Here is a 23,353-nt window from a genome sequence, read left to right on the forward strand (position 1 = left end):
AACTGCTACTTCTACTATGCAAGCCGAGTATGTTGCTATTCATGAAGCTACAGGGCAAGCACTTTGGCTCAGAAACTTCATTACAGAGATAGGAGTAGTAGATTCTATTGAGAGACCTATAAAATTATACTGCGACAATGCAGCTGCAGTATTCTTTGCCAAGAATAATAAAAGGTCCACAGCCTCCAAGAATATTGACGTGAAGTACTTTGCTGTTAGGGAGAGCATAAGGGATGATGAGATTGAAATCATTAAGATAGGTACACAAGATCAATTAGCAGACCCACTTACAAAACCCTTGGCAGTTGGTTCTTTTCAGGATCATGTTAAAAGTATGGGGATCCTGTCAGGTTTTGATGCTTTAGATTAGTGGGAGGTTGCAAACTTTTGTTTTGTATTACTTAAACTTTCATTGCTGTAGACTTTATTTAGCATTTTGATAAACATTAACTTTGAAGTTCCTACTTTGGTATTCTGAATATTCAAATTTCTGACTCAAGAAGTATGATTGAATGAGTTTCTGCATTTATTTAATTTTACTCGAGTAAACTTGATATTTCAGTTCATTAGCATTATTTGCAGATTTTCGATGTACTGATGAAATTTGTACTAAGCTTTGCAAGAAGCATTAAGTTTACAGATTCCTTAAGTTTTAAGAATCTCTGAAGTTTGGATCAGTTTAATTACTTGCATTTCATTCTGTAAGTAAAACAAAGTTTCATATGCATTTAAGCTGCTCCTGTGTTCTGTAAGATATTGCAATGTGATTGCAGGGTGCTAGTGCTTGGTTAAGTATTAGATTTCCTGTGGTTCATTGTAGTAGGTTGCAGAATGACTGAGTACTAAAATGGATTTGGTGAAACTAAGAATGTCTTTGTGCACACTTCATTTTTGCTACATCTGATGCAGCAGCTTTTCTTGTTGTTTGAACATTGATAGTCCAAGTGGGAGATTGTATGACTTGATGTGGACTTATCAATATTCATTAGGAACTACAACAACTAAGTTGCATACCTTACAGAATAAGCAAATAGACATTCCTAGTATTCATTGGTTCCATGATTGTTGCCTATTGATATCAGTACTGATTAAAGGTTACTTTGCTAATGAAGTATACCTATTTGCATATGGAACAGGAAAAGGTTGGCCTAGATGTAATAGGATTAGGAAACCTTTATGGGAGGCACCTAATCCTTAAAGCCTATATATGGACCTTGATCCCTGCTCTAGCAATTACACAAGCGTTCAAGTTCTCTGCCCCATTACTGAGATTGCATTCATCAGATTGCTCAGAGGAGAAGATCAAACATGTCCTATCCAGGTTTGTATTCTTAATTCAATATACTGCATATGTGAGTGTGTTCTTATAGTTGAGTACAATGTATATTTATGACTATCTGTTTTACATCTTACAAAGAATACCGCTTGACTCTTGCAGCTAGCCACACCAGGTTGAAAAATGAATATTAGACGGTTTAAAAAAAGAATTGAACCTTTCAAAGAAAAAGAAAAAAAGGACTTGAAAAGTCAGACTCATATGACTCTGCTTATCTTGCTCATTTCTCATTTTAGGAGTTTTTTTTTGGATTAATAACGTGGTACTTTTGTTTAGATTTATGAGGATTTTTCAAAGTTATGGAATACCATGTGTTGCAGGAACCTTTCATATGGTGCAACTGAAGACAAGAAGCTACAAAATAAACTGCTCATTCAACCCACATTTAATCAAATTGTTCCATCAATGCTGGAGTTAAAAAAGTAGACATCAAAATAACACATTCCACCAAAATTGTTAGCACTGTCAAACATGTACTGTGTTATAATCTTATTACAGGGAAGTGCCTGGTACAGTAAGGGAAAGTTAAGTTCTATATGAAAAGCATTAGTACAGCATATTAGGTCAGCAATGAGAAGCTCTGCCCCAGGTTTATCTTCAGTGCTTATATTGAAGAAACCTGCACACCATGGACTTTCAGAAATTTATCTCATGCTCCATATTTGGGGGCCTTCCAAAGTTTGAAGGCTACTTCGTGCAGAAATCTATCTGCCGGTATTACAAGATTTCCACCATGCTGCATAAAAAGAACGAAATTTCACATGAAAAGATGGGCCAAGCTTTATTACTGAAGTAGAACCAAAATGTTCAACTTATTTCATAAAGGCACGCATAAATCTACATTCTATATTAAGTGAATCTGGATTCGGGTTAATTTTTATAGGAGGTTAGTTTCTATCCACCGTTATCAGCGGGTTTATTGCTGCACACAAAATCACACTGCTTTCTTCTAATAATTCACAGAAAAGTACTGGAACATGCAATGTTTAATTTGCATAGACTTCGATAGAAACTGATCATTTCATTTCGTTCTTAACTAGTATTACACTCATAAAAGTGAGCAACAAAGACAGAAGAAGCTCAATTCGACACTAAAACATAGCAAGAACCAAACAAAGCCTTATTATGTATCAAGAGGCACGTCCATGATCCATGATGATTCATGATTTTAAATCACCAAAACCAAATTTTTCAAGGAACCCACTTCTCCAAAGGAATAACTCTTCCAGTAGGCGGTGATGGTGGTGATGGAGGAGTGTGAATTTGATCAGCTCCGTCGCAATAGCCTTTCAGTATATCAGTCTCTTGCGTGGTAAACCCAAGAGAACCAAGCATGGTAGGCCAACACTGGTGCTCGATTGTCTTAATGGCTTCACAACAGCCATGACCCAAGTAAGTCTCACCGTTGAAGAAGAACAAGATAACCTCACCAGTACATGCCTGGAGCTGAAACAATGAGTCCCAGCAGTTTGATGATTCTTCATCCAACTTTAACCTGGAGACGAAGTTCGAGTGTGAACTAATTGGGTTGTTCATCAAAGGTCGAGCCATGGCCATGAAAGGTGTGGTCAAAGCTAGAAGAGCTGTGAGAAGGAAGAGCGTGTAAGTGTAAGCCATTTTCTGATTGTATATGTGTGATAGATGTGGGAAAGGACAAAGGAGAAGCTACTGTTTATATAGAGGAGGAGGCATTTAGTGGTAAGAAAATGTTACATATGAAGGTAGTGAAGAGGCTCCTGAGAATAGTATTGATTATGTGGATAACAACACAGGAGAAGTTGATGGGTTTCATATAGATATTATTAGCTAGAAATTAGTGGCAATTAATTAAAATAAAAAATTCTATCACTTGCATAAATACTGCATATAACTAGTACTACTTAATTGATAGTTTTCTGATGGTTTGTTTGCTTACTGGACTTGTTTCTTGTATCATAGTTTTTATTACTTTTAATCATCTTTCAATTATTCAATACACGGATTTGCATAGAACCCATAAGACTTGGCCTCCTGAGAATGGTGGCAACTCAAACTCTTTGGCTGGTAAGTTAAGTTTAGGCAAGTTATATCAGAGATCTCTTTTACTTATTTTCTTTTTAATAAGCTATTGAGATGATCAGTTAAAACATCAAAAATGCAGGAAACTATGATCTCAAAATTGTACCTCCTTGAAATCTTTAAAAGAGAATGTCTCTGCCATGTCCTTCCTGGTCACAGCATATTGCCACTGAGCCAGTAACATTGGGGAATGGTGCCTGTTTACCAAAGTATAGCTCAAGTTATACAGAGGTTTTTCTAAGTGGTGCAAGAAAATACCAAGTTCTCACTCACCTGACATCCTTCCGCAGAGCCTCTCCTTTCATCGTATAACTTTGGTGAGGAACGAGCTTTGAAAGATTGGAGTTATCTTTACTGATTGAAAACGACAAGTCGGGATCATCTTTCTCTGAGGTACCCCCATAGCTCATTACAACAGACAAGTGCAAACGGAGACTCATTTCAGTTCCAGGTTTGCCTATATTAATTATAGCACCAATCAAAGCATTGGGATATTCCACATCATCTGCAATAGCCTTGTCATTCTTAACATTCACCTCACCAGCCCCAACATGCACAAACACTAAATCATACCGGCTCGACTCCATTGTCTTTCCTTCTTGAAATCCAAGCAACTTCAGCAATTCAGATGCCACAGTATCAACTGGCAGCTCAGCTTGGGCCTCACTGCTTTTGATAAAACCATCATTTGGCAACACGCTGAAACCAAGTTTGGTACCAAAAGACTTCAAATTTGAATTGTTTGTAACTATAGCAGCTTTCATCCCCATGAATCTGAAGCATTGAATAAAGGCAACTCAGTTGTGAGGAAAACAGTTAATAGCATTTTTCAGCCATTGCAATTACAACTCATTTAGCAAAAACCGAAATTCATTTTACCTTTCGGAAATGGTGGCTTTCTCCCCACCTTCTTCTTTGGTGGTACTTCCACTCTGCGAAACCAATTTAGGAAACCCACTTAGTATGTACAAACTATAGAGCATAAACTAGACCTTGTAAGAGTATAAAGTAAGTGGTTCTCACTGTATTAGTGTAGGCTTCATATGCATCCACCAGTACTGCAAACTCTCTAACTATTCTCTCATCCTCGCTTTCTGCAATCTAAATCCAAGTAAATCCCAATGCTGGAAAGGACTAAAAGCAACACAATTTGATCAACAAAACAACTACAAAGTAAATTTTAAGATCCCCACATATCAAAGAAAATTACTTTTTAACTCGAGCATGATAAAAAAAAACCAAACTTGATTGAACCCAAAAGGGCAGACACAACTAGACGAAGAATAAAGAGAGCAAATAACCTGAGGGAGGAGCATTGGGGAGGCTCAAGAAGCCACAGGAAGCTTTGGAAGCCAGAGAATGGAGATGGGTGTGTGATGGATTGACGAAACGCGCCAACCCATCTCCGTATAGAACCAGAGCTCGGCTTGGCTTGTCTGCCATTTATGAATCTCTGTAATCAAAGATTACAACTTTCAGAGGGAACAAAATTCTGGGCTTTAGAAAGCGTAGAGGGTTGTGATATGGGAACACTGTTGTGCACGTGGCATGCTTTGGAGGTAACCGTACCAAAAGCTAGATGCCTCCCAAGCGGAGATAGAGAACGACAATCAAAGCTTTAAACGACAACAGAATAAAACTTGAGGTTCCATCTCAAGACTTTCCTCCTCTAATAAAAAATTGTGCATTTCTTTAATGGAACTTGGGATACTAGTATGTAAATAAATACACCAATATATCATGCAATTATCATTTGGCGTGACGAGTTAGGCTCATTCAAATTGCACTTGTATCAAAGTTGTTCGTGTCCATATAATTTCCCAATTATTGTATGATTATGTGGGGGTGTAAAAGTTTGGCTTTGGGCTCCCACTCATTAAACAAAGCGTTCAGATTAAAGCCAAAAAATGACTAACAACTTGCTAAAGTGAAATACAGCAAAAGATGATTGGGTAGTGGAGAACGTGCAAACACTACTCCTCCCACTACAACATGGAGTAAGGGCCAAGAAAAAGCAATCAATGACTATAAATCCTCAAGCTTGTGGAGGAATTAGGGAGGGACGAAAAAACAACGGAAATAAGTATCAATCCAATTCTCGAATTGATATTTACTTGGGTGTCGGAGTATTTTTCTGTTTTGGAGGTCCCTTCTCCCATAATCAATTGCAAGATGGATGCGTCTAGGACTTCTTGAAGATTGAAGGAGAGGAATTTTTGTTGGGTAATCTTCCTCCGGAATTTTTGTGCACCAATGACGCCGTCTGTGGAAAATAACAAAAAGCCTTGAAATTAGTCGAGGAGCCATGGATGCAATCATGAAAGCTGGGGCGGAAGAAATTCCTCAACGATTTGATAAGCTGAAATTTTCATTCCCTATTATTTATTTATTATTATTTGACCTAATAGCATGTTTAATAGTATTATTCGCGAATAGGAACACCACTAGCGGTGGGTGTAGCCCGGAAACGTGAAGGATAAAAACATCGCAAAGAAAGAGTACGGTGAAGGACATGACCCAAGGGAACTGGTAGAGCGCACCGCGCCGAAGTGGAACGTGACACCAGACGCCGACAACGAACCAACACCGGAAATCCTCCAAGCTCCTATTTGCAAGGGCACGACGCGAGCGGGCTGATCTTGATTATAATTGAAAGCACGTTGAAGACTCAAAACAAAGCATCAACCAAGCAGCACACTCCTTGAGCATGCAACAAACGACATGGGGGCATATGCCAAGATCATGCCGAGCAAACTGAAACATATATAAGACCTGCCATTTCCAGATAAGAAATTTATTTTGTTTCACCGACCCACATTGATATATGTTTTCTGCTTTCTGATTGTCGGACGTCGCAGTCCTCTTAGGGATAAATTTATATAATTTAAACCTAATGGTTTAAAGTTGAGCGAAGTTATAACTTCTTGTTGCATAATTAAGGAACTTTGGCTCTGCATTGGAGGAGAAGCTAGTTACAAACTGATCGAGGCGTGCAGGGAGCAATATATAATTGCATCCTGACAATGAAGTTTTTTCTTCAAAAGGGTGAAATTCTTCTTCACAGGTTTGATAGGTTAAGAGAATGCTGATTTTTAATATATGATATTTATGATTATACTGTGTCTACATCCTATATGCGATTTATATATTATAACAGAACAGGTAGATGTTAACTTCTTGACATATGATTATGAATTCGTGTAGCTCTTGATTAGCACCCAATGCAGCATTTTGACCTCTCTGTCATTGAATAGTTTCGTGAACCTTGGGGCGTATAATTACATTCAAACCTCATATAGTGGAATTGCATAATAGAATTATTGTCCTCTACTGCAATCTCTTAATCGAGTATGGAGTCATAGTTATTTAAGCCCTTATTAAACACTTCCTAGCTCTTATTTTGCTGTCGATTGATTAACAACGTTAATGACATATATGCAGTTTGTAAAAGTTTTGTAAGCCATTTTACTGGATTACATGTGGTACACGGTGCCCATTTGGAAACAACATATGCTTATCATTTGCATATTGTAGACATTTTGGATTGATGATCAACTGTCATTTGCTTTCAGTTTATTGTTTGATCCTTATTAATTTGATCACGTTCTAACGATGGTTATCATTTGTCATGTGGTCCTGATGACAGGTGATCAAGTACTCATTATTTCGATTGTATATATTTCTTCATACTGATGCTTTGGCTTCAGTTTTAAAGTTTGAATAGTTGAGCTCCAAAAAATTCTGACTTTAGTCAAATGACATCATTGTACTTAGGTAGTGGCTAGTGATTTACTGTTTTAAATGGTTAAAATGCTTTTAGTCCTTTGCATTCTAGCGGCAATTCAAATTATTTATATTGGTTGCTCTCCATATTCAAATGTAAGTGGGTGCTGCAAGTGCAAGGAAGTCTGTAAGTGCAGCATCTCTTTTTCTCAAGTTTATTTCTGTGTTCGGCTAGACATGGAGATGTGATAAGAAATATTGCAAGTCAATTCTAATCTTTGCACGAGTATTGGGTAAATGGAGCTTTAGAGATGTCAATTGTGTTTCGTATGAGCTCTGTTGGTCATTTGATTTAATGAGTTATAATGCTTAATTATCTTGATTCACTTAAAGGGTGCAGAAAATTCTCATGGTTGTTTCATGATAATTATGGTGAAGTTTGCATTAGTTGTTCAAAGGTCAATAATGACCAGCCAAGCTACGAAAGCTTAGATTGGGGGAAACACATCATTTCGACGGGGTTGAATCCAAACTGAAAACAGGGCATTTAAGGGAGTTGAATGAAAAGCTTGTTATTTACGGGTAAGATTATGGCATTATATAAAGTTTGTACGTTATAGATATCTTGTTATTGCATTTGTTTGCTAACACGATTTTAAGTTTTGTGCCCTCTTCGAAGGCGGCATATCATCTGTCCTTGCGACATTAAACAAGTGAGTCTCCGAGACATTAAATGGTTTGTCCCTGCGACGTTAAACAAGTGAGTCCCCGAGACATTAAATGATTCGTCCCTGCGACGTTGAACTAGTGAGTCCCCAAGACATTAAATGGTTCGTCCCTGCGACGTTAAACAAGTGAGTCCTAGAGACATTAAATGGTTTGTCCCTGCGACGTTAAACTAGTGAATCTCTGAGACATTAAATGGTTTGCATCTCACTCATTATCTTCTCTATCGTAGTATTCTCATAGATGCATGATAAATCTTGCTTTAATTTCTTAGTTGTGACATGGAATTGTTATTGCTATTATTTATCCTCATGTAGGCCTGGCAACGTGCGGGTATAGTGCGGGTACGGGCCGGGTTTTTAACGGGCCGAGTTTTTAACGGGCCGACCCGATAAAAACCCGTTAAGTTAACGGGTTTCACGGGCTAAACCCGACGGGTTTGCGGGTTTTCCGTTGGAACCCGTTAAGAACCCGTTAACAATTTATTTTTTTTTATTTAAAAAAAAAATTTTAATTTTTTTTTTAATTTTTAATTTTTAATAGGTTCGAAATACATATTTAATGTACTAAATAAAATACATTTTAATGTACTAAATAAAATACGTCTAAGTCATCTAAGACAACCAACATTGAGAACTCTTCTTCCTCTTCTTTCTTCTAGAAGGCAAATTATCTCTTTGTACATTTCCTGTTACATCTTCTCCTCTTTCCTCCGTAGATATAAATTGGGACTCATCATTTGTACTCATCTACAAAAAACAAACCAGTCACGATATTGACAAAACGCAGTTGCAGTAGTTGCAAAGTTAATTGTCTGGAAGCAAATATGACAAACAAATTTTTGCTAGTAAAATAGAAGAAACTAACAGGCTTTAGTCAGTAACATCTATACATGTATTCAGTCATATAAGCTACACACTCACTGCTCTAGAGGACCTCCAAACTTTATCCTCACATAACAATCACTTCCAGAGTTTCAACACAAGAGAAAAGTTATGTTCTTAATAACGACTCAAACTATCCTATACTAGGATTCTGCCCTACTTCAACAATTAAGAACAAAACATACATCACCCACAATCTAAAGCACCTTATGACCTTATAATCTATATCAAATCTCATGACTTGACTGGCATTTTCCTAGTATTAAGCACAAGCTTCATTTAAAAACAATCTTTGCAGTATTCTTGAAGTACATTTAAATTTCTTCCTAGAGTTAGCAGCAGAGCAAATGTACTGGAAGATCTTTGCAGTATACTGAGGTCAAATGGTGGACTAACTCAATTAAAGATTAAACAATGAGTTAGATTAATTTATAATTGTAGGAAGTTGATCAAACTCGTATACAACCGAGGTCAAATGCAAGTCTTATGGGTTCTTCTTCATCTTTCTTGTTAATAGCCTTTGATGCAGCAAATACAAAAATTTCAATGAATCAAACAATTCTTCTTTGATTGACAAAAGTCCTTTAACTACCAACCATTGAAAAAATTGCCATCAAACCCGTATTCTAACTTCAGACGTCAGACCCATATTTTTGTTGGTCTCAATATCAATACAAATGACAAGTTCTACCTGTGAATCGTGCAATTCAGTAATAGACAACTGAAAAGATTTCAACTTTTGTCAACAAGAAACCAACCACGGCAAAAAAAAGTAAAAAACCAAGCTCAGAAATTACACCTTCATAAACTAAATGAAAAATTGAAAACCCATCTGAACGACAGATATAGAGGACTGAAGAGAGAGATCAGAAATGGTACCTTCACTACCTTGTTTCCACCCAAATCCCAATAAGCACTTCAGAACCCAATCGGCCAATCCCAGCTCAGATCTCTCTCGCTCTGAAATTGTGGGTTTGGATGAAGAAGAGAGAGATGCAATCATAGAGTATATGAGAGAGACAGAGAGCACGGCAAAGAAGACAGAGATGCAGTCATGGATTTTCAGAAAGGGTTTTAATTTTCAGAAATTACTTAACGGGTTCCAACGGGCCTAACGGGTTTAGCACGACCCGGTCCGTTAATTAACGGGTTTTTGGCGTGCGGGCTTTTCTCAGCCCGAATTGATAATTGGACGGGTTCGTGCGGGCTTTTTCCGTGCGGGTTTCGGGCGGGTTTGCGGGTTTCGGGCTCAAATGCCAGGCCTATCCTCATGGACTAACAATTAATTTCTATTTAAGTATCCCATAAATGATTGTTTTTCCTTCTTGCACTTGAAGCTCATATGGAAAGGAAAAAGGGGGCATTGTGGGGGTGTAAAAATTTGACTTTGGGCTCCCACTTATAAAACCAAGCCTACAGATTAAAGCAAAAAAATGACAGATTAAAGCCCAAAAATGACTAACAACTTGCTAAAGTGAAATACAACAAAAGATGATCGGGTAGTGGAGAAACGTGCAAACACTACTCCTCCCACTACAACATGGAGTAAGGGCCAAGAAAAAGCAATCAAAGTCATTGAATCCTCAAGCTTGTGGAGGAATTAGGGAGGGACGGAAAAACAACGGTGACAAGTATTAATTTAATTTTCTTTTATTCTTCTCGAATTGATATTTACTAGGGCGTCGGAGTATTTTTCTGTTTTGGAGGTTCCTTCTCCCATAATCGATTGCAAGATGGATGCGTTTAGGGCTTCTTGAAGATTGAAGGAGGGGAATTTTTGTGCACCAACAGATTACTACAAAAATAATGTTTTATCGATTTTTATTTAAAGAAAAATGTCAAAATACGGTACGAACAGAAATGTTACATGTAGTAGTATGGTATGGTACACATGGAAAGTACACGCATGTCACTTTACACAGGGGCTCTGATACACTTACCGTACTACCATCACAGTGTTCCAAAACGAACTCCAAACCCACGTAGCACCTGCACGTGTCACCCAGAAAAGGCCCCTGTTCTCCAACACCAACACTCTCTTCTCTTTGATAACCACCCGCTATGGATACCCTGCTCCTCATTCCGTCATCCATGGCGAAGCGACCTTGCCCGTCCCAAAACCCTAGGCCCCCAAACCACCTCAACCTCCCTGACCGCGACCACCTCCTGGAGAGCTTCCTCGACTTCTCCGACTCCCCGCCCTTCGCCATCGATCTCTCCTTCGAGCGGATCCTCGACTCCCGCGACTCCGACGCCGATCAGACCAAGCTCATCGATCGCGCTCTCCAGTTGGGATCGGTGCTCCTCGAGGCCGGTAAGCGCTCGGCAAGACGGCGAGCCTCCAAGCACAACTCCATCGCCTGGGCTCTCCCTCCCGACCTCACCATCAAGGTGAGTCTAGGTTTTACTGTTGGAAGTAGAAATTGAACTGTAATTGCCGCCGGAAACTGGTTTGATCGTGTTAGTTTTTTTTGCGCATTCCGACGATCGGTTCGCTTTGAAGTTGCATTTTGCCGTTTTCAGTTGCAAACTTGCACAATCGAGTTTCCGATCCCTAGTTTTCATGCTAATGGAGATGATCGTATGGATCATTTCGAGGTTTCGATAGAGTTGGTTTTTTGTTTTGTTTTGAAGGGATGAAGTTGCGTTTTGCTTTTTATTTACTTTGGTGTTGGTTAGTTAGGGTTTTTGCATTTCTGTTGCGATGCACAAATCGATTTTCAGTCCGTGTGAATTTCTGATCACTAATCATATGGATAATTTCCAGGTTCCGATAATTTGTTATTCATTGTGGTGATTATAAGAATTTTAGCATCATTTGTGCATGTGGAACTACTTAGTTTATCAATGATTAGCATCATTTGTGCATGTCATCTGAATAATGTGGTGATATGCAGGTCTTTTCTATGCTCGATACACAAAGCCTATGCTATGCTGCAGCTACTTGTTCAATGTTTAATAAATGTGCCATGGATCCTTCTTGCTATGCCAATATTGACTTGACAACGGTTGTTCCAAAAGTTAACAATGCAGTAGTTTCCACAATGATTCACCGGGCAGGGAAAGCTCTCCAGTAAGTGTTTATTTGCACCCAATAAGTTTTTGGAACTTGAATACTCTATAATATTTTTGTGCATGTGAAAGCTGTGGTGGATATTTTTGGTTTAATTTTGGTCTTTTAGATTCCTCCTTTCACCTGTATTTACAGATTGTTTTTCAGTTTTGGAGATGCAATGCATTATTCCTCATTTGACTAATTAATGCTACTTTGAGGATATGATACTCTCATTTTGATCATATCTTTGCTTTTCTGTATCTGACTTATTTTGATCATGGTTATTTCAGGTCTCTTAAGCTTGGTGTAGTAGTTCCAGGCCCGACAACGTCACTTGGATCTTGTCAGCCCTTAGTTTATACCATCCGGAACTCTGTAGATGTATCTAACTTTTCATGGAATGATAAGAGATCCAGACAGGGGAAGGAGTCATCGATTCTTTCCAGATCCTGTTTGAGCCCTCTAGGTGGGGACAGTGGTGCTCCAGGGTATGCTTGAATTGTAAGACCTGGGAATTGGTTTTTGCACTTTATACCTATTTCTTATACTTTCTTTTCTTACTGCAAGGGCTCTTTTGAGAAAATTGCACCTTTACAATATTGAAAGAATGGATAATGCATCACTTTGTGGTGCATTAGCGGCCTGTCCATCTCTCATTGATCTGGAAATTGTTGGCCTGTAAGTTTGTTGCTGTTCTGCAGTCCTTATGTTGGACCATATTTTTCTTTTCCGCAATTCTTTATGTTCAAACAAACTAATTTTTGTTTTGTTTTTGGGCAATCTTTAGTCATGTGGAACTGAGGCAGACATTGGTGTCAGTGAGCGCAAACTGTCACTTAATTGAGCGTTTGTTCTTTGAATCCTCTAAATCAGGTATTGCATATTCCGCATGAGGAACTCCATTTTATGTTCTTCAATTTATTCTTAAATGTGTACTTGTCAACTGTCAGGTAGAGATGACAGTTTGAAATCACCAGCCTGCTTTGAGCTTGTGAATAATTGCCCTCATGTAACTTCATTATCCCTCAGAGGTTTTAAACTGCATGATTATAAAGTTCGTATACTTATTAAGGTATGTCTTGGACATTTCGAGAAAATAATAATCCAAAGGCTATATTTAATATTGGTTAGTGTTATAGTAGCTTCATAATGTTATTTTGAGAGAATAGCTATGCGAGTTCTTATGCGTGTGGTACCTGTCATATGTGAGTTTAACAGTTAAATAGTTATGATCACTTCTGTAAGTTATCAAGGAGCTCTTCTTTTGTTATTTTCAATAACTCATTTTTATCACTATTATTCATTATTCCTGAGCATAGTAGTGAAGGTCAGAAAGAAGTTATTTCCTTTTTGAACAAATTAGTGGATTCCTCACCCATTGTTTTGAGGTCTTTTAATATTTTGTTCCCTGGAAGTGGCTATTATCTGAATAATGTCTCCGGGTACTTGTGCAGGGATTTAGAAAACTGAAGTATGTTGACTTTTCAACATCTTACTCTATCACTGGGTCATTTCTGAGGTCAGTTATATCTTAATGGACAAACTCTTTGTCATCTCACTAAATCCGAGACTTAAGTGAAACTTTTATTTCTTAGGAACCTTGGAAGCAACACAGGTGGAAATCTGTTGGAAGTTGTGATTTTACGGGATTGCATGCATCTGAAAGTGGTGATGCTTCATCCTTTATTATCATGCGCTCGCTCTCTCTCTCTCTCTATATATATATATATGTATGTATGTATGTATGTATGTATGTATGTATGTATCTTGCTGAAACTTAATTGTCATTTTGAAGGCGGAAGTTGATCGGTTGCTGAATGCAGTTCTGTCTGGGGATTTCAAGCTCCTTAGACATCTTGTAGGTGGACAGAAATTAATTATATTATTCTTGTTGAAGCTTTGCATATAAAGTTCTAGGCTTGGGGGGAATGCTTAATTGACTCTTGGCTATTGTCTCAAACAGGACATATCTAATAGGGAAGGCTTGGCATCTGAGGGTGACTGGTATTATGAAAGATGCTACAGCTTGAGGTAATGGTTTTCTCCTGAAGCTTACATTTTTTTTTTTGGTTCTGTTTTCTTTCCTTTTGTTGGGTAGTAGGGTTACACAGTGAAATAGGCTCTTTTCCATCTCTTCATCCACCACTGTTACTGATGGTAGCAGTTGATTCTTCAGCTCTAGTGTAAGAGATTTAACCAGTGAAATACTTTTATGAATGTTGTGCAGTGTCAATCCCTTAAAGCAGGTTTTGGAACAGAGGCCTCATATCTGCATACTAGCCGAGTTTCCATCTGAAGGAAGGTTTGCTTATTCTTCAACCATTTCACTTCATGTCTGCTGTTTACCATTTTCCTTTTCCATATGTGATGTGCTTATTGTTTCTGTCCGGATTCTGAATTGTCATGCAGTTTTGCCGACAGTGATCAAATGTTCGACAGTGAGCCATATAGCGATATCAGTCTGCCATCACAGATGAGCACTCATACGTCTGATGGTTCAATGTTTGTCAGTTTTTCTGAGAGTAGCTACAATAGTGATCATGGTAGTGGCAACGAGGATGCTCTGGATGCTAGTTATGTACTTTATGAGGAAAGCTCAGATGAGGTAGAGACTTATTGATGGGTAGGAGAACACATAAGATTGCAAGGTTTGAAATCTCTAGCCACAATATGGATCATGTAGCTCTCCTCTCACCCTCCCACTGTCATACATAAGGTTCACGCCACTCATATATCCATCTGCTTGATCCAACAGAATGCTCTTATGGGGAGGGAACAGCTATATGAGATGCAGCTCAACTGCAGAGGACATAATTGACCCGTGAACAGTGGCCGATTGCCATCTCATCATTTAAGCTTGATTTAGCTGAACCTCAAGAGTCCCAGTTTTGTATATGAAGTCCACTGCTGTACACACTCCTATCCATATATTTTTTTCCTTTCCAATCCCTACGCGATCCTTTTAATTATGGGAATGCTCTCTGCTCCCTTCAGAGTCCTTGTACCATATAGAAGATCCCCTAACCAATGATTTTACTTCCATGTGCCTGTAACATGATATGCACCGTAAATTCTGTTGGCTGAAACATTAATTGTTCTACTTCTTTCCATCACCCCATTAAAACAAACTGAAACTCGTGATTCGGCTTTCACTTTCATGTAGGAATGCATTACTAGGATTTTCTAAATCACAATTAATACGGCAAAAGGTAAAAAAGAAATTTGGAAAACAATTTAACTGCCGGGCATTATTACCGAGGCGGTTGAGTAGTAAATTCTAGGGCTGGGCACGGTCTCAGACCGGCACCAATTTTACAGGGACCGGGACCGGGACCGGTAATTCCACTTCGGGCCGGTTTTGCAGTTGCACAAAACTGGGATCGGGATAAGCCCGGACCGGTAATTGTTTTATAGGGACCGGGACCGGAACCGGGACCGAAAATCTTACTTCGGGCCGGGACCGTAGTTGCATATAACAAGGATCGGGATAAACCCGGACCGGGACAAAACCGGTCCGTTTTTCGGGTTTCCGGTTCCAGTCAATCTTTCCTGCTTGACCTACTTCTGTTTAGAGAGTATAAAGAGTAATGCAATATGATTCTATGAACTAGCAACATTGCTGCAATGCTGAAAAAAAAAAAACAAAACAAAAAAACCAATAAACCATTCTGCAAAGTGCAATCTGCACTAGCAGCAAGGTTGCAAATAAATCCATCTTGCAAATAACCATTCAAAGCAAGCAACCAACACAATTACACAGCAAGTTCACCAACACATATTGTCTTAACAACATAACAAATTAAAAATCGAAACAATGTTCAACAAGACAACAAGAGCAGTTTAAAAAGACATGCAACTGCTCCATGCTATTGCTGCCATGCAGCTGCTCCTCCATTCCTCCATCTTCAAATTTTTTTCCCTACACAATTCAGTTTAAAAAGACATTGTATTACACATTTATACATTATATAGTTATATACACATTTATACTTTGCACCAATGCAACATCATAGAATATTCAAGCCCATGTTAGCAACTGATACTAAAGAGCTAGAATCTACCTGAGAACTTTGAACTTCGGATTTGAACTTGGACAAGTTCAAGTCTTGGATCATCTCATTCTATTCACACAATACACACCAATTAGCATAACATGTAGAAAGCAAAACTGAACGCATGGGGTATATAAAGATGTGCAGGAAAGTCACACTAAACACGAAGTCCTTACTTTCTGCTGCTTTGCCTTGGAAACAAACGACTGCAATTTCAATTGGCAACTCGTTAGTGATTTAATTCTTTACTCTGCTCCTCAGGTTCAACTGCAATTTCAATTGGCAACTCGTTAGTATCAATGTTTGCTACTCCCTGATAGACCACGTAATGCAAAATTTACCATTTAAAAGTAAAAAGGAAAAGAAGGGCAACATTCTAGCATTGCAAGTAATTATTGATAATACAATGGCAGTAGGTTCTCAAGAGAAGCTATAGAATACCTGCAGTTGGTTGGCTGCTAGGAGTCTGAACCTTTGCAGGACTCTCAGGATGTTTGGTCAAGAAAGGGAGAACCTCATTGAGCACATCATTGACAGCTGCGTCAAGATCATTAGAATTTTCTATAGCAACAGCTTTCAGAACACGAAAATCAACCTGTGGGAAGAAATAATATGTAAATCAGAATCAAAACCAAATACAGACTAACCCCAAACATCGTAGGTACTACAGATTCCATCAACTCAAAGCCTCGACAGTAGCGGATAAAAACTACATAGAATCTTATGATCTTAGAAAAAAAGAACCAGTGTAAATTCCATAACATCAAAATAAAGAAAACTGAATATTCAGACTTGAGATCCCCACTGAGGTTGAGAGAGGGTGCCTTCAGAATGGATCCAAGGAACTCTGTCAGTCAGATTTCTCTATACCTATTTCCCTGATCTATTACAGATTAGTCTTGGTCCAACTTCTGATATGATCTCCCATTGTAATTTGGGGCTTACAGTGGTCAAACAAGAATGCATATGAGGACTACTGAAGCTGGCTAGCCTATTTCAAGACCAACTTTAAGACTTTCACAGACTGCAAGATTGGCAACGACAATAACCTGACAGAAGACCTCCTTGCAGCTGGTCCTATTTTTCACAACTTTAAAACTTGAAGCAAACCACCAAACTCTGGGATGGTTAATGACTTGTAAATACAAATGGCCTAGATGTAAAGAATTATTTAATAATAATACAAAGAATCCCCGATAACTGTTTGGTTAGTCTACAGAATCTGTTAGCTACCAATGATAACTGTCAGATCATGAGATTACAGTAAGAACTTCTAGTAAATTAACGTCGCCACTCAGATTCCGATAACATTTCAGTGTATAAGTTTCCAAGCATGACCCATAATTTCTTCATCTATGTAAGGACCAAGGATTCCATAACATCAAAATAAAGAATTGACAAATAGTGTTCATAACTCCAATTTCTAATAAACCCTAACTCCAGCGATGAACAAATAGTGGAGCCCCTACATTTGAATGTCTCCACTAAAACCGTACCTCAATGAGAGACTCGAGCTTCTGCTTAAGACTCTGCTTCTTCTCCTCAGCTTCCTTGAGCGCAGAAGACAGACTCCACAACCTGGCAACCTCCTGCTCGAATTCCTCCCATTCGATTACCTTCACCTTTTCGGGATTGCTCTTGTTCTTGTTCGGCTCTGCTGCGGCCCAGGCTTGCTCGAAGGCGTATCTCTCTCTCTCTCTCTCTCTCTCTCTCTCTCTCTCTCTTTCTCTGTGCAGCCGGATCTCTCTCTCTCTCTCTTTCTCTGTGCAGCAGGATCTTTCTCTTCCCTGCAAAAAAGGCAAAGAATGAGAGAGAGAGAGACTGAAAAGACCAAGAATGAGAGGCCGGACCGCCGGAGGCGACGTCGAGGAGAAGACCAGAGGTGAGGAATACCAATTTGGCGATTTCTGGGGGCTGACCGGCTGAGTGAGTGAGTGACTGAGGGCTGAGGAAGATCGAGCAGTCGGAATTGATTGTGACTGAGAGAGTTGGAGGCGGAGTCGGTCGAGGAGCAGTCCGGATCGATTGTGATTTGTGAGGAGAGAGTGAGAGACTGAGAGAGTTGGAGCCTTGGAGGCGGAGTCGGCCGAGTTAGAGATTGAGTTTAGCCGTTTAGGTCTATTAACTAATCAGTAATCACATGTGATGGCGTCCACACTAACACAATATACTTCGAAAATAAACCTATAATTGGACGACACGTACATAAGCTCGGTTTTCCGGTCCACGCAGTCAAGAACCGCCAAGAACCGAACCCGGACCGCCAAGTTCATTTAGGGACCGAACCGGCCATAACATATTTATTTTCATGAACCGGGACCGGACCGCCACCAAGTGTATAGGAACCGAACCGGCCCGAAAACACTTATTTTCCTTCTAAAACCCGGACCGAACCGGCCGGTCCGGATCGGTCCCTTCCGGTCTTTCGGTCATTTTTGCCCACCCCTACTAAATTCTCTCTGAATCCCTATATATAGCCCCAGTTCAGACTTGAAAGAGCTCTCATTTTTAAAGTATAGTTGGTTTGAAGCAGAGCAAGAATGGCGAGCAGTGGCAGTGGGCAACAACTGCCGCCGTACAACCCTTACCGGCACCTGAAGACTCTTCGCGGCCACGAGAGCGCCGTGTCGTGCGTCAAATTCTCCAACGACGGAACCCTCTTGGCCTCGGCGTCGTTAGATAAGACCGTGATCCTCTGGTGGTCTTCCACCCTAGCCCTCCTGCGCCGCCTGGAGGGACACTCCGAGGGCATCTCCGACCTTTCCTGGTCCTCCGACTCCCACTACATCTGCTCCGCCTCCGACGACTGCACCCTCCGCATCTGGGACGCACGCTCCCCCACCGGCGAGTGCGTCAAGACTCTCCGCGGCCACTCCGACCTCGTTTTCTGCGCCAACTTCAACCCCCAGTCCAACCTCATCGTCTCCGGCTCGTTCGACGAGACGATTCGGATTTGGGAGGCCAAGACCGGCAAGTGCCTCCACGTCATCAGGGCCCACTCGCTTCCGGTGACCTCCGTGAGCTTCAATCGCGATGGGTCGCTCATCGTCTCCGCCAGTCACGACGGGTCGTGCAAGATTTGGGACACCGCTAAAGGGACCTGCTTGAAAACCCTAATTGACGATAAGGTCCCTGCCGTTTCCTTCGCCAAGTTCTCCCCCAACGGAAAATTCATACTCATCGCCACTCTAGATAATACCCTTGTAAGTCCCTTGATATTCCTTCTCTTTCAATTTTTCAGTGTCAAAAGTTATCATCTTTTTCTCTTTGTGGTTACTTTGGAAGTTATGATTTAGGGTTTTGCTGCTTATTCAATTTTGTTGCAAATCAAATTTTGGTTTGGCAATGCAATTAGTTTTAGGTAGAGGGCAGTGTGTAATTCACCATTGGAGGGATTTTTCAGTTTGAGGAGTTTAGCATATATTAATTCTGAGAATAAAAATAGGTAATTCACCAGTTCTCTGCTTTTGAGGTGCTGAGCAAATTGTTTGCTACATGATGACTCTCTAGTTAACTAATTGAATATATTGGAACCATAAGTTAGGTGGTTAGTTGATGTGTAGTTTTCGTTTTTTGGTTGCAGAAGCTGTGCAACTACTCGACGGGAAAGTTCTTGAAGGTCTATACGGGGCATTTGAACAAAGTGTATTGCATAACATCTACATTTTCTGTGACAAATGGGAAATATATTGTTAGTGGTTCCGAGGATCACTGTGTATACTTGTGGGATCTTCAGTTGAAAACTATGATTCAGAGATTTGAAGGCCATACTGATACCGTCATCTCTGTTTCGTGTCACCCGTCGGAGAATAAGATTGCCTCCGCAGCTCTCCAAAATGATAAGACTGTCCGGATCTGGGTTCAAGATAATGCCAATTCAGCTCCTAAATGAAAACATTGTCTGGATTTGGGTTTCATCTAATCCATAACATGGGGCTTTTAGATGCTATCTCCCTATTGAGGATAACCAGATATATGTTAAGAGCTGTAAACATTAGCTTTGAATCCGAAGTTCCAATTTTTTCCTTCCTTGCAATGTGATTCTTGTACGTGTCTAATTCAGGATTTGGCTTTAATTTAATTCACTGAGATTTTGACATGGGCTCCCAAAAGTCCCCAAACCCAAGTAAAAACAAGCTAGAAGCCAAGCGAGCAATATAAAGCAGAAACAGATATTTGGCTTATAATGACAAAATGGGGACTCTCTCTCTCTTCCCTACTTCTCTCTATGGTCCTCTGCGAACCCATCTCTCATCTTCAAAAACCCATCTCTGCAACTCCGTTTTCTTGCCACACGTCTCTGTAACTTATCCTCAACAAAGACGTTTTCGCAGCAAGAATGTTGTTTTCGGTAGCAAATCAGTTGATCCAAAGGAGTCCCAGTTCTTTGATGAAGATGGAGCTGTGGATGACATGGATGGCTACATGAACTACCTTTCTCTTGAATATGACTCCGTTTGGGACACTAAACCTTCCTGGTCAGCCTTCCCTTCATGGGTCTTCCTTATTTTTCACTAATATTTTTTGTCATACTCTTTAGCTCTTTTGGGGTTTCCGACTTGTAATTGTTTCCATAGCGTTTTTTTGTTTCTGCATTCTTGGTTGAAGCTATGGTTTACTTTTCTGTCTTCCACATACTATGCTTTCGTTAGGTTTTGTAGCCTCTGCATTTGAATTAAGTTTCAGGTTACCCATAAGAAGTTGTTCCTGGTCCTTCATGGTTCTTGACTCAGTTGTTTCATTGCTTGTAATTATGTAATAACCATTCTAGTTCTTTTGCATCTACTTAGTTTCTTATTTACCATTTTGTGACTAGGTGCCAACCATGGACAATTACACTGACCGGAGCGCTCGTGATTGCGTTTAGCTGGTTGATTTTGCACTCAGTATTAGCCACAGGCGTTGTAGTCTTCCTAATTGGTTTATGGTGGTACATCTTTCTGTATTCATACCCAAAGGTGTGAGCATTTTCCACTCTGATTTATCTTGTTCTTCTTTCCAATATGCTACATCAGGTCCAGTAGATCGATGGGACTTGATTTTGGAGGTCATTGGGTCTTTGAGTATTAAAAGTATTTCCCTTTATGAGTTTTTGGCAGGCGTATGCAGATATGATTGCCGAGCGGAGGAAGAGGGTGTCCAACGGTGTTGAAGACACCTTTGGAATGGGGGAGACGCGGTGATGAACTGATGATCCTGATTAAAGCACCACCACAGTTGTCTCCTTCATAACTTTATGCTTGCGAGAATTAGGGGTTAAATCTCACGTCAATGGATGTATTGATTTTGATAGAATGAGCAATCATTTGTAAGGTAATGTCACGCTTGAACAAAACGGAATTCGAGCCGAACAATTGATCTGGTACTGTTTCAAAGTGAAATTAAATCGCATGCAGTTGTTTAGCAGCAGTGCTTGGTGTTTGATTAAGCAAAATAACCAAGTTCATCTCTTGGAGAATAAGATGGCCCTTCCTAAGATACGGGAGAACCCAGATTCCTTGTGGTTTACATCTTCATCTTCGGAGTTTGGCCAAACCTTTTTATATTTTTATTTTTTATTTTTATGGGAAAAAGACAAAAAAGAAAATCACAAGCTAATAGAATATATCATTCCACAGATGGAGAAATATATCATTCTACAGAATTTCATACACTGGCTAGATCAAAAGCTAAGGAGCAGGCATTAACCGAAGCCTTTCCTCAAAGACTTGACTACTGCCAGAGTCAGTCTCCATTTGTAGCAGAGACTGCAAGTCACTACCATTAGCCAAGCTGTTGAACTCAACAGCTTTTGATGGCATAGTTGGGTAGCGTCGCTGACAAAAGGTCATCAATCTTTTCACAGACTGCAAGTATTTTCGAGTTGTCTCATCATTCATAATATGAGCCACACTGTTGGTGTAGATCTTCTCGCGAGCTGAACGTTCATGGATACCAACCATAGTGACACCAATTGGCCATGGTGCATTCCCAATTGCCATCTTAATGTATTGGTCCATTGCGGCTAGGTAGTCTCGCTTCATGCAGCAATCAACCACCACCATCAACGCTCGGCGAATATCATCTGGAAGAACCTGCAAGTAGAAAATACAAATTGAATAATGTCTTCCTATTCATAAATTGTGCACTAGCAATCAAAACCACAATATGAAGCAGAAAAGGTAACGTATGTATAGCTGATCTGGATTTGGCTACAGTCATACTATGTACCCTGAGATGTAGCTGAGTTTAAAGCGATCTACCAAACAAACTGTCTACAAAAGAATGAAAGCATGAAATATATCTTAAGTCCAGATTACAAAAGTCATCTTTAACAACATCATTGTGTTGGATTATAAGCACTTGTTAAATTTGCTATATAGAATTTGGTTCTACTCAATCCTAATATCTACATTCTGGGCTCTACTCAGGCCACATACATCCTCACCTAAACCCTTAATTGTAAGATCATTCATGTAAAAAGCTTGCTATAAGTCTATAATGGTGAGCATAATATTCGAACATACATATTCCAAATTGCATTCCAGTTAAACCACTAAAACACTAGGAACAATATAATCGAAACAAGGGATGAACAAGAAGTAGTATCTTACCTTCTTCCTGCAAAACTTGAACAAGGGATGCAAGTAGCGAGCACATTGATTCAATGTGGCAATTTTCTTCCCAGCTCGCCTGTCAGCCGCCGTCATCTGACCCAGCTCCTGTTTCCATTCACTCAGCAGCCTCTTGAAGAACACCAAAATCTTATCTTCATCGCACAACTCATCGAAATTGGCCTTCATTAGCTTCAAGTCCCTATCCACATCAGCTCCGCTCGACCCGCCGTCGCCGTCAAGCTCATCTTCCCTCACCCCACCCTCGCCGTCCTCCACCACGCCGTCCACGACCTCGGAGTTCTTCCTCTTCCGGTCGCTCACAATCCCCGACTTCTGCCGCTTCCTCAGCTCGGCGATATCCCGGAGGAAATCGTTGGTCTGCCCCTCCGTCATGTCGGAGTCGACCTCGAACATTCCGGTCTTCAACACGTGCTTCAGCCGGTCGAGCCGGGCGTCGTCGTCCTCGCCGAAGAGAGTGATCGGCTGCTTCAGAATCCTGAGGCGGCGGATCACTTCCGGCTTGGGGATATTAATCAGGTCGATTTTCTGCTCGTCGGTTAGGGCTTTAGAAGCCGAGGGCGCGGCGGAGGTGGTGGTGGTGGTAGCGGCGGCGTTAGGGTTTGATTTGGAAGTTGAATCACCACCGGTTGCGGCGGCGGAGGAGGAGGCGGTGGCGGATTGGCGCTTGGATTTGGCTTTGGCTTCTAATTCGCGTTTCTCATCCTCCCGCTTCTTCTGGATTTGCTTCTTTTCCATCTCGGCGCGATTGAAATATCGCTTGCTGCCGGTGCCGGTCGCCGCCGCCTCCGCCAGCCTCTGCCGCTTGGCCTCTATCTCTTTCTTCAGATCCTCCATCACCGTCTCTAGGGTTTTGATGGCTCTCTCGCTTTTGGGAAAACAAGTCGAACTTTTTCAGATCCAGA

At 40.3% G+C, this 23,353-nt stretch overlaps 5 protein-coding genes across 7 annotated transcripts; 3 read left to right on the top strand and 2 right to left on the bottom strand.

Annotated features, from left to right (window-relative positions):
* Window positions 1-1,759: 1,759 nt before the first annotated feature.
* On the bottom strand, window positions 1,760-4,942 carry LOC112174829. 2 transcript variants are annotated; one of them, XM_024312644.2, is made up of 6 exons: window positions 4,696-4,937; window positions 4,418-4,488; window positions 4,274-4,326; window positions 3,668-4,168; window positions 3,501-3,591; window positions 1,760-2,072 (listed from the first exon to the last, which is right to left on the bottom strand). In XM_024312644.2, exons 1-6 carry the CDS (start codon window positions 4,835-4,837, stop codon window positions 1,986-1,988), a joined length of 945 nt encoding a protein of 314 aa, XP_024168412.1. In that variant the 5' UTR covers window positions 4,838-4,937; the 3' UTR covers window positions 1,760-1,985. The 2 variants fall into 2 exon arrangements, with proteins under 2 accessions (XP_024168412.1, XP_024168413.1); XM_024312645.2 differs by lacking the exon at window positions 1,760-2,072 and adding an exon at window positions 2,768-2,919 and having other exon boundaries at window positions 4,696-4,942.
* Window positions 4,943-10,710: 5,768 nt separating this feature from the next.
* LOC112173056 (F-box protein SKIP17) lies at window positions 10,711-14,910 on the top strand. 2 transcript variants are annotated; one of them, XM_024310599.2, is made up of 13 exons: window positions 10,711-11,118; window positions 11,625-11,800; window positions 12,073-12,270; window positions 12,350-12,460; window positions 12,570-12,655; window positions 12,733-12,854; window positions 13,237-13,301; window positions 13,378-13,450; window positions 13,578-13,640; window positions 13,746-13,813; window positions 14,010-14,084; window positions 14,192-14,430; window positions 14,538-14,910. In XM_024310599.2, the coding sequence occupies exons 1-12, from the start codon at window positions 10,789-10,791 to the stop codon at window positions 14,400-14,402; spliced, it is 1,578 nt and encodes a 525-aa protein (XP_024166367.1). In that variant the 5' UTR covers window positions 10,711-10,788; the 3' UTR covers window positions 14,403-14,430; window positions 14,538-14,910. The 2 variants fall into 2 exon arrangements, with proteins under 2 accessions (XP_024166367.1, XP_040365309.1); XM_040509375.1 differs by having other exon boundaries at window positions 14,192-14,910.
* A 3,415-nt stretch (window positions 14,911-18,325) lies between these two features.
* Window positions 18,326-19,915, top strand: LOC112168944 (COMPASS-like H3K4 histone methylase component WDR5B). The gene is made up of 2 exons (XM_024305877.2): window positions 18,326-19,037; window positions 19,418-19,915. The coding sequence occupies exons 1-2, from the start codon at window positions 18,375-18,377 to the stop codon at window positions 19,724-19,726; spliced, it is 972 nt and encodes a 323-aa protein (XP_024161645.1). The 5' UTR covers window positions 18,326-18,374; the 3' UTR covers window positions 19,727-19,915.
* Window positions 19,916-19,997: 82 nt separating this feature from the next.
* Window positions 19,998-21,243, top strand: LOC112168946. The gene is made up of 3 exons (XM_024305880.2): window positions 19,998-20,312; window positions 20,651-20,792; window positions 20,934-21,243. The coding sequence occupies exons 1-3, from the start codon at window positions 20,029-20,031 to the stop codon at window positions 21,015-21,017; spliced, it is 510 nt and encodes a 169-aa protein (XP_024161648.1). The 5' UTR covers window positions 19,998-20,028; the 3' UTR covers window positions 21,018-21,243.
* A 168-nt stretch (window positions 21,244-21,411) lies between these two features.
* LOC112168943 (pre-mRNA-splicing factor 18) lies at window positions 21,412-23,336 on the bottom strand. The gene is made up of 2 exons (XM_024305875.2): window positions 22,428-23,336; window positions 21,412-21,908 (listed from the first exon to the last, which is right to left on the bottom strand). The coding sequence occupies exons 1-2, from the start codon at window positions 23,283-23,285 to the stop codon at window positions 21,504-21,506; spliced, it is 1,263 nt and encodes a 420-aa protein (XP_024161643.1). The 5' UTR covers window positions 23,286-23,336; the 3' UTR covers window positions 21,412-21,503.
* Between the last annotated feature and the right edge of the window lie 17 nt (window positions 23,337-23,353).

Source organism: Rosa chinensis, chromosome 6 (assembly GCF_002994745.2).
Source record: "Rosa chinensis cultivar Old Blush chromosome 6, RchiOBHm-V2, whole genome shotgun sequence".
Classification (NCBI taxonomy): domain Eukaryota; kingdom Viridiplantae; phylum Streptophyta; class Magnoliopsida; order Rosales; family Rosaceae; genus Rosa; species Rosa chinensis.